A 10,833-nucleotide genomic window follows, 5' to 3' on the forward strand; every position below is an offset into this window, starting at 1 on the left:
CCGAGTTCTGCGAGGTCCGGGCCCGGGGAGGGGCACTGCAGGAGCGAAGCCTTAGGCGGGACCGGCGCTGGGTGGCTCAAGTTCCCGGCGCCCGGCTCTTGCTGGAGGGTGGGAGCCGCCTCTGTGGTTGCATTGTATCGCAACGGTCCGGCTAAATCGGAAACTGGCGGGGGGAGGGGCTGCCCCCAAGTGGCGGCCATCGATTACTGATAGCACGACCCTGCAGCGAAGGACCACAGGTGCAGCGGGCCTATGACACTGGTAGTTAACGTCCCGGGCGCGTTAACGAGGCTTTTTTAACATCGCCTCTGTTAGTGTTCCAAGTTGTACGGCTCTCACCAAGACCCATTGGCTTTACTGAGAGCTACTAAGGGGACTGGTGTGTCAGAGGGTCACACTGGCTTCCTTACTCCAATCCACTGCAGCGCTGCCTTTTCGCAGGCATCGAAGTCCATTGAAAACACCCCCGCTCCCTTCCGACTTTAGCGCTGCAGGGGGGAGGCCGAGGGCCCGGCCTCGTGTATCAAAAGTTTCCCGAGCGCACAAACCGGACAGCTGCTCTGTTAGAGGAAACCGCGGCGGGTTAGTGCCTCGCCCTGAAGCGTGGGCCGGGAAATACCTGTTCCAGAACGCCAGCCTGCGCTGCCCTTTGGTGTGGACGCTTTAAATCGGTGCTCATCCGGAGCAAGGCGCAGCGTAGGCCGGCTGCCTTCTCCGGCGTTCCTAGCTGCTGGGATTGCAGCTTGGCCGCGGAGAAGGGACCCTGGGGGTCTGCGCTGTACAGTAAGCCTAAATTTAGCTCCTATTTTTTCTGAAATGGCTATTTCTCGGGAAATCCCCGTGGTTAGACCTTCTGGCAAGGCAGGAGCAGATCCCCCAAGCGACCCCTTGGAGGAAAGGTGCTTCCTAGAAGGCACCCCCGGGGTGACACATTTTCCCAGTGGCAACAAGCGGCTGGAGGTGCGCAAGGCTGGGGGCGAGGTGCCTGCCCTGCGGGAGGAAAGCCTCCACGAGAGGCCAGGGATGAAACAAACACCGCCTAAATCCCTGGCGGGGGTGGGGGCGGCTGGCCAGGCGCTGGGGATGCTCGGGCGAGGATTCACTTTGTGTGCGCGGCGCAGGGACGGTGGTGGCTTTGGCGGCGGGTGGAGGGGGGCGGTTGTTGGTCCCCACATGCCACCCAAGATGTTATTCACCGCTAACAATTACCATTATCTGTCCCCACTTCGGGCTAATCAGAGCGCCTCTGGAATGATGAAGCCCGTTTCCTGCTGCCCTGGGGAGGGACCGGGTTATCCTCTCGGCGGGGCTCTCCCTGCTCCCATTAGCGCCTGAGCACTCGGCTAAGGCAGGTCCCCAGGAGCCCGGGGACAGGGACGGTCTGAGAGCCGGCGCTGCTGATACACCCAGGGCGCCTCTGCGAACCACACGCACAGCCGGGCTGCTGCGGGGATGGACGCAGCAGCCCGGTGAGCCCGCCGGGCCCGGAGGAGCGCAGCGCCGGTCCCGGCGGCTTTGTCCCCCGCTCGCAGCCGGGCCGATCCAGCCATGGCCGCGGCCGGCCGGCTCAGTTTCACTGTGAGGAGCCTTTTGGATTTACCGGAGCAGGAAGCTACCGGCGCCAGGCCGGACTCGGCTCGCCGCCCGCCGGGGCCCTACGCCGGATCGCCGTACCGGGAGTGGATGGAGACCGCCCGAAGCCATTACCTGTGTGAGTATGGAAGAGGCAGCCCCGGCTGGCTCCGCAGCGTCCCCTCCGAGCCGGGCCCAGCCCGCACGCTGCAGGGGTCCGGCCGGGGCCCTGCGGCTATGGCAGCACGGTCCCTAGCCCCAGCTATCCAGCGCCCGGCGCGCCTCCCCTCGCGGTGAAAGCGCCCCACGCGCCCCGCGCTGCGCTGCGGAGCGGATCGCCAGCGCCCTGGCCTCGTGCGGCGGCAGCTCCCGCCCCCGGGCTGGCCGCGGGGTTCCAGGCACGTGCGCGGAGGCTCGCGCTGTCCCCGGGCTCTGGGGTACGGAGGCAGGTGCACGAGGGCGCGGGGCTGCAGGGGGAAGCCGGGCGAGGCTGTCCGCGAGCTAAGCCAGCGCACCCCGCGGCAGGCTCCGTGCTCGCAGAGGAGCTGCCCACAGAAGCGGGGTGAAAAAGCTGCAGGGAGAAAAACCCGCGCGAGACGCAGGCTCGAGGGGAAACTCTCAGGCCGCCCCGGCGGGCCCCTGTGAACCTCCGCAGGGTTCACACCTGCGCGTGCAGCGCGGAAGCCCCAGGCGGGCCGGTCCTTTTGCTCGTTGGTTCCCAAGTCGGGGGTTCAGCCGCAGCCCCCTGGTCGCTGCTGGAAGCGCTCCGGGCTTTTCCCGAGCCCTTCGCACGCCGCATGGCGCAGGCACACCTGGCGCGCCAGCCTGCTTATTTGTGGGGCTCTAGGTGCCGAGCCCGGGGAGGGGGCGGCTCCCTGCTCTCCCGCTAACCCTGCCCCTGGGATTGCTCTCCCCAGCTTCCGACGAGAGCGGCCCCGAGACTAGTTTACCCGATTCCGCCCAGAGGCCGCGCCCTCCGCACGGCTCGGAGGCCGAGAAGAAGAAGAAGAGGCGAGTGCTGTTCTCCAAAGCGCAGACGCTGGAGCTGGAGAGGCGGTTCCGGCAGCAGCGGTACCTCTCGGCCCCGGAGCGGGAGCAGCTGGCCCATTTCCTCAGCCTGACCCCCACCCAGGTCAAGATCTGGTTCCAGAACCACCGGTACAAAATGAAAAGGGCGAACCCGGAGGGGGCCTGCGGCACGGACCTCGGCCAGCCGCCGCTGCTCCGGAGGGTGGTGGTGCCGGTGCTGGTGCGGGACGGCAAGCCCTGCCAGAGCTGTTCCGCCAGCCCGGCAGCGGCAGCCGCAGCCGCAGCCGCAGCCGCAGCCTCGCAGGACAAACTGGGCTGCAGCGCACAGACTGCCTTGGCCATCCCCGGGTATCAACCCTTCCAGCCCAGCACCACCGCCGCCCTGAGCCTCTTCCCCGCCTACCAGCACTTAGCACACCCCGCCCTGGTCTCCTGGAACTGGTGATGCTGCCTGAGCGGGGAAATCCAGGGCAATTCGCCGCCCCATGGAGACTCCGGGACCAGACCGCCGGTGGAACCACGCGGGGGAGGGGGGCGAGGCCGCTCCGGCGCAGGCTGGCATCGGGGCGCAGCCGAGGGCTGCCTTGTTGTGAGCTTGGCGAGCCGGGGATGAGTTTGCTTCAGTTGAAGGAGGTTCGCAAACTACCCGCAGAGAAATAGCGCTTTGTACCTCCCATAGCTTATTTTGAAATAGATTATTCCGCCCGTGAGTAATAAACCGATTTTTTTGGCAAATAAAACCCTGGAGCGCAAGCGTCTGTTTGGAAACGTGGCTCTCACCCCGAGCGCAGTTTGTGTGCGAGGAATGGCGAGAGACGCTGAGCTGCGCGAAAACAATGTTCATGTTTGCACTTGAGCCTCACGCTGCACTGAAACACAGCGGTTGCTACAAACGCCTTTTAAATCTGCTGAAGTTCTTCTCCTTGACAAAATATCCCCTGGAAATGAGTCTATTTTACATGCACTCGGGGCTTTTTTTTTTGAGTCTAATGAGGTCTGATGTTGCTTGAATGTATTAAATATTTGTTATTTCCCGCCTGGGCTTTGACCTGCGTAGTCTCCGCTTCCAGCTCCAGCATATGGGACCTATTGCAATTCAGTCGGATTTGCACCGACATTTTTTCACTCGTTTGCATCCTTTTTTGCCCCCTTCAAACCAGGACGCGGGCTGCAGCGGCTCAGGCCCTCCGCGTGATACTTACAGCTCGCCGTGTAGCGGGTTTGTAATGCCCGGAGTAGGGCGGCATGAGCCAAAAAAAACGGGCCAGAGGCGTTTGCAAACCACAGACCTAAAACTGTCCTTGAAGGGCTAAATCGCCCACCTCGTTGTCACAGTGGACTGAGCCGCGTCTAACCCGCGCAGGCGCCCTGCCGGGACGCGCAGGCAAGACTGGGCGTTGGAACCCAGCCCCGCCGGCCCGATTGAGGCGAAACTCCCTGGTCGCTTCACCCGGCGCTGGGGCTGAGTCACTGCCCCGGGCTGGGGCTCGGCCATTTTGCACAGAGGACAGGGGCGTACGGGAGGGAGCAGGATACCCGCCGTCTGCGCAAGCTGGGGGAGGAGAGCCGCGGGGCGCGGTGCCCAGCGAGGCTCCTCCCAGCCTCCGCCCGTAGCTGCGCGCACCGAGCCCGCAGTCCTGCGGCACCTGGGAGACTAACCAAGCGTTTGCAGGTGGGGAGGGGGAGCTTTCGAGGGGCACCGCCAGCGCTTCAGCTCTGGGGCGGGGGCGGGGGCGGCTCTGCCCCGCGGAAGCTCCCCACCCCCACGGTTGTGTTACCCCCTCAAGCGCCGCGGGGCTGCTGGTTTGTCGCCGCGGGGGGCGGCTGGACGGAAGAGTCCAACTCGCTGGCTGGGTCTGACTCACCCTCCCCGCCCCCCGCTCCGCCCTGGAGAGCCGCGCGCCCCTCGCGCCCGCAGCCTGGTCCCGCCAAGCGCGGGGGGAAAGGGGCCATTTATGCGGCCGAGGGAAGAAGCTGGGGGCGGGGGGAGGCGGCGAAACTCGCCCGGTTGTCTTGAGAAGCCCCGGGCCCTTTTCTCCCTGGACTTCAAACTGCGTTAAACCCCAGGGAATGGGCCCCTCGCACCGGCACCGGCGGCGCTGCCCGCTTGGCGCTCCTCAAGCCAGGGGCAGCTCCCGGGGCTACCTCCCTCCTCCCCGTTGTCTCCCACCCGCGGCACAAGCCCAGAGCAGGACCCAGCAGCCGCTGGCTGAACACCCATCCCCCGACCGACCAACCAAGCGAAGCCCGCTCGGCCGGCGGCGCACCAGCGGCTGGCACCCTCATATTGGAGAACCGCCTGCCCATGGCTAAAAGGCCCCTCTCACAGCGGGGGGGGGGCACTAAAAACACCGGTGCCAAGAGAATGCGGGGGACAACAAAGGAAAAAACAGGGACGGGAGTGAGGGTCAAAGGTTTAAAATAAGGGAGCTGGAGGGAGATACCGAGCAGAGGACCCTGGACAGTGCCCACCGCTCCTCGAAGGTGTCCAGGGAGTTGTTGGACGCCGCCCAGAGGAGCTCTGCTCGGATTCGTGAGCGGAGGGAGGAACGGAAGGCGGCTGGCACCCTGGGAGGGCGGGCGTCTGCGCTGGCTCGTTCCCAGGGGAAGAGAGCGCGCCTCCTAGGAGCCGGGCTGGTTACTTCGGGCCGCGCGCTGCTGCCATTGTGGTGCGCCCCGTTGGGCTCTCACTCAACCGCAGGCTAAGGCAATGCGGGCTAGAGCATGGGCTCAGACACCAGACGTTTCCGAGACGGGCCAGGCTTTGCAGGGAGAGATTAGCCTTTGCCAAGACTTTTCTCATTTCCAACTCCAGCCACCACGGGCCTGGTGAACTGGGGCCATCTGAGCATCTCCAGACGCCTGAGAAAAGCCCATAGATAAAGCTCTGGGACCTGGTGGCAGTGGGGATTTGAGGACCTGTGTCCTAATAAGGTGCAGAGTGCAGTGCAAAAGAGATCTTGTACAAGGGATGGCCCTGACTCGTCACCTGTTTCCCCCCTCCCTTTCCCTCCCTCCCCTTCTTTTTGTCTCAGCTGCTGGCCACCTTGTCTTCCATATGGATGGGGTTATCTTAGAAGAATCTCCCAGAGAATGGCTCCTTAAACCTCCTTTTGTCTTGGGAGTTGAAAAGAGCATTGTTATGCTTGAAAAGGACCTAGACAAAATCCGCACTGTTTCCATTCAGGACTGTTTAATCAGTCCAGAGTGACAATTTTATGGGTTTTAGGCGGGACAATGGTAACTTTTAAAACCTTGTGGCCTTCATGAAAACAAAGGGCTTGAATTTTATGGGCTTACAACTCCAATTAGAACAGTGCCAATGTGCATGGGAGATTATCAAATTTGTATCATAAAACCTCTTTATAAGATATGATCGCTGGGGTAGGCGAAGGGACAGAGCTGTCCAGCAATAGACTTTGTCAAAGGTACATTTAAAACTGCACATGGTGCGCTATATTTTTTAGGCCTAGCTACATGAATCTGTAGACTGGTCAGATGAGAAAATGGAACTATTTAGTTATTTGAAACTAAAACACCCAGAGAGGCCACCACTGAAATAACCTACTGAAGAACCAATTTCCTTCCTGCCCAGGGCCTTCCTCTTACTATTTTAAAGTTCAGTCTCTTCTAAGGTGGGCGTACATTAAAGTAGATCCTCTAAGTTTGCTGACCTTTATATTATCACTATTCATTAAAAAGCCTACTTTGGTTATTTTAAGACCAATTTCCTTTGGCAAAGTGGAGGGGCTTCTTTAGTTATCTCCCTTTATGTCACTGAGACAGGCTGCAGTGGAATTAATTTGTTAAATGGTCACTGGTTGCATATTACAAAACAGATAGGTGCTTTGCAACATTAAACCCCTAAAAGTCTCAGATTAGTAGGGAAAGCATAAGTCTCAGGGCTATTAAGGGGGTTGGAAGAGGTTGCATGGTATGTGGAACTCACTGATGCTGATGGTGGCCCAGGGAAAACTTCACAGGTAAAATGAAAACAGCACTTAATTAGTGCCCATGTAGCTATTTAAAAGTAGGAATAGATTACAAAAATAGGCATCTTAAATGTGACAAAGAGGAATAATATTTTTAAAAGCACTCAGGAAACCATCCACTTGATAACAGGACTAGGCAGGAAACTGAAAGGTGAATGAGTTTCTTCAAAAAAAAAAGTTCAAAATCAGAAATTTCACAGTTACTGTAAGGAAAATTCTATACTGTGTGAATTGTTAAGTTAACCAATGGTTAACTCATCTTTCATATATATATATATATATATATACCTTCTCCCTCTTACAGTACTTTCTAATTGGAAAATTGATGCTGTATTCAGTCTTATTCTGCACCAAACTTGGCCACAGCTGACAGGTAAAATTAAAATTCCACTTCTGCAGGAAGACAAAAACTAGTTGCTTACCTTCATCTTTTGATAGTTGATTTAAAAAAAATGGGCCTCCAGATCGACTGATCTCTCCCACATGCCCGTAGTTACACTGAAAAGAACAAATAAAGGCAGCAGAATCAGGGTTTAGATGATTATACAAAATTAATAATTGTTATTGCTAAAATCTTCAAAAATCCTTCTTGCATATTTATTCTTATTTAGGCATCTAAGAGCCCAATTCTGTTCCTATTGAAATCACTAGCAAAACTTACAGACTCTGGATTAGCACATGAGGTATTACAACAATTCATTAGAATTAAGCGCCAGAGAATGTAGATTAGTTTTACATGGACAAATGTTGTTTAGTACATATTTATTGGTATGAGTTATCATAGCATTAGGTATTTGTCTGATTGATTACAGTAAACCCTGATGTTTCCAGCACAGTATTCCAGTTCTGGTACTCCTCGTCGTGTAACGGAACTTGTGGAATAGCAACTTGTTTGTTTGGATGGCACCAAGTTCAGAATAAGGAATTTAAAAATAATTTGTACCATTTGTATAGTGTGAATTGCATACATTATTTTGAAAATAACTCACCGTGTAGACACAGCTCTAGAGGAGTCCAAGTCTTAACTACTCCAAGTGAAGTTATTTTGTGATCACTTCAATTTCTGTGAGGTCCACAGAGATATTCAATTCCGCTAATCCGGTTTAGAGGTAATAAAACTCAGATAGCAGTTCTGAGATCCAGATGCAAGAGCTCAGGTTAAAAACTCTTAACCAACTCAAACTGGAATAAACATTCTGAGCTACTGCTGCTACCTTAAAATCCAGGAACAGTGGAGTGTCCCATGAATTCCAGACTATGAGACTTATGTAACAGTTCTCTGACATATCTCTTAACCTAGAGGCCAGATACTCTCTTAATTCTCTTCTAAATGGTTCCCCTGATTCACCAGCATTAGTTCCACCTTATACATATTGAGACAGTTAAAGTGCTTTCTTCCAAGCTTCTGTCTTGATCAGACAATGGCAAAGCAAAGGCAAACCATCTAGATCAGAGAAAGGTCATAGGCTCAAACAGTCTCTCTTAATCACCTAGGATGTATCTACACCAGGAACTAACTTCAAAGTTAACTTCAGAGTTAGGCACTACTTTGAAGTAGCCAGCAGAGTCTACACACATTTTCCCTTAGTTCGAAGTTAACTTCGAAGTAGGGAGCCCAAATTCGAAGTCCTTACTCCTTTCCCGGGAATGGAATAGTGCCCTACTTCAGAGTTTAACTTCAAAGTAGGGTGTGTGTAGACGCTCAGCTTCAAAGTTGCTCACTTCTAAGTTGCACTTCGAAGTAAGCAACTTCGAAGTTGTTTTTGTAGTGTAGAGACAGCCCCAGTGTGGTTACTCTCATTTTGAACAAAAGGAGCAATCCAGAAGTTCATGTGCAAGGAAATACATCAGCTAAGCAATATCCTACAAAGGAAGGAATAGGGACCACTCAAAAACTGCAGTAGTAGTAGTAGTAGTGGGCCAGAGGAGAGTGGGCCAATAACATTTCTGATCAATGACATTAAAAACTACTGACAGTTCAATGGGGCAACTAGGCCTTGTCCATCACTAGGTAGAGATCACTGACCTATGGGAGCAGTGTAACCATCTTCCCATATTCAGGCCTATGCCTCAATTGACAGGGGACAAGAAAATCAGAAGGCTGCAGACAGATTACTCCAATATTACTTTTCCACAGCCTTCTTAATAGCCTTTTCTTCAAACAGGAGAAGATTATACACTCTCTATATAACATATATAAGATTATACACTATATATATAACTGTGTATATGACAGTAAGTGGCAAAACTGTCAGTATCAAGAGATGGTTTCTTGACCAAGGGCCGGGAAATAACTCACCTGAGTGAAGGCAAGTGAGAACCTGGTCCTCCCATGAAGAGATGGTAATGATGTCATCCAACAAGAACCTCCATTCCTCTGCTTTCTTTTACTAGCAAGATGGAGAATGAATCCACCTCACAGGCTGTAGTCTGAAACAGACACTATTCATGAGCAAAAACGGAATTTGACATTTCACCAGAAGGTCCATCTTCACAGCAGTCAGATAATTTGTCTGGAGTCTGACTGATCTTATCTGTGGACAAACAATGCAAATGAGAAAATCATGAGAAGAAAACAGAACAAAAGTAAAAAGAAGACAGGACGCAATAGATAATTAAAAGGGTATCATTCTCACTAAAGTAGGTGGGTCTGGAACCAGGAGGTCCCTGGGATGTCCTTATCTCTCAAGTTTCTCACAGTGAGAAAATTGTGACTCTGCATTTGACCACAGGAGACACAGATTAAGCAAACAATCCACTACACAGAACATTTGCACTGACTGGGGCTTCACAGACAATATTGTGGAGGATAAGAAATCTTTTCTGGCCTGCACAACAGCCATGGCATAGGATCCTAAAAATAGTCCATGGTACCAGATGTTAGACTCCATACATAGGCTGCAGTGTCTGTCATGGAGACCTGTGGCTGACACCAAAGCTGCCCAGCAGTTGGCTCTGGTGTCAGCTCCTCAGGTGGTTATGGGCAGCCAGAACAGAAACTGCTCTGGAAACCCCTGGAAGCTGTGTCAAAGTCGTAGGCAGTGGTCTATAGCCAGCCAGCTGGAGCAGCCATGGTCTGCAGCCTTGGCAGCTTGTGCCACTGGCCTCAGGCACCTTCCCGCAACATCAGACCCTCCCACGTGCTCCCCCCAGCAGCACATCCCTCTCCCAAGATTTAATCACAGATATTTTTAGTAGAATTCATGGACAGGTCAAGGGCCATGAATTTTTATTGCCTGTAATCTGTCCATTCCTTTTACTACAAATACTGATGACTAAATCATAGCCCTATTCATATGAGTACTGCTCTTTTCTTCTCGTTTAATTGTTTTTGGTAGCAGATGATCTGTTAACAAAGATGACCTGGGAATATGGTACAAATGGATGGAATGGATGCAGAGGTTCCACTGTCTTGCTAATTTTGAACAAGCAAATGTTATATCCTAGAAAGCTATTAATAGACAGGAAAGTTATTATGCACGTGGATTACTGAGTTCTTCATTCTTGTAGATGCAGAGCATCGACTTTTATGATGCCACCCCAGAAATAATTAGAAAAAAACATTACAGATGGTTGCAACATAAGCTTTTATAATACAGAAAATAATCTGTCCATAACTTGACTATATCCTAAGGGAAGAAATTAATCTCTCTGTAAACTATAGTACTTTATAGTAACAGAGAGGTAGCCCTGTTAGTTTGTACTCCAACAAAAAAAAGCAGTAGAAATGTAGCACTTTAAAGACTAACAAAATGATTTATTCAGTGATGAGCTTTAATGGGTCTGTCCCACAAAAGCTCATAACTGAATACATCATTTTGTTAGTCTTTAAAGTGCTGCATTTCTGCTGCTTTGTTTTGTTATAATAATGTATGAGATAACATCATTTAATTTTGCTATTTTGGAAGTTAATTTTGGTATACAACATACTGTATGCAGCAAATTGACTCATATTTCTTATGCTAAAAGAATATTTGAAAAAAATAAATCTGGCATTACACTATTGTTTAACATTATGGCAGAGATGAGATGCCCCATTTTTTGGTCTCATTCTAAATTGCAGTCAGAATATTTTGCTTGCATTGTTATAAGACATATCTACTGTATATTTTTGTACATAGTTGCATAGGTCTTTTCCTTTTCGCTACTGCCAGCTTTTTATATGCATCCTTCCAAATATATATCCTGTGAGAATGATTAAATAGAATCTATTATTGTGGAAGACTAGAAGAGCTCAGTC

General features: G+C 52.2%; 1 protein-coding gene across 1 annotated transcript; it reads left to right on the forward strand.

Annotated features, from left to right (window-relative positions):
* Positions 1–1,309: 1,309 nt before the first annotated feature.
* Positions 1,310–3,773, forward strand: NKX2-8 (NK2 homeobox 8). Its single transcript, XM_074998814.1, has 2 exons — positions 1,310–1,711; positions 2,490–3,773. Exons 1-2 carry the CDS (start codon positions 1,549–1,551, stop codon positions 3,044–3,046), a joined length of 720 nt encoding a protein of 239 aa, XP_074854915.1. The 5' UTR covers positions 1,310–1,548; the 3' UTR covers positions 3,047–3,773.
* The last annotated feature ends 7,060 nt before the right edge of the window (positions 3,774–10,833 follow it).

This window comes from Carettochelys insculpta, chromosome 6 (assembly GCF_033958435.1).
Source record: "Carettochelys insculpta isolate YL-2023 chromosome 6, ASM3395843v1, whole genome shotgun sequence".
In the NCBI taxonomy this organism is placed as follows: domain Eukaryota; kingdom Metazoa; phylum Chordata; order Testudines; family Carettochelyidae; genus Carettochelys; species Carettochelys insculpta.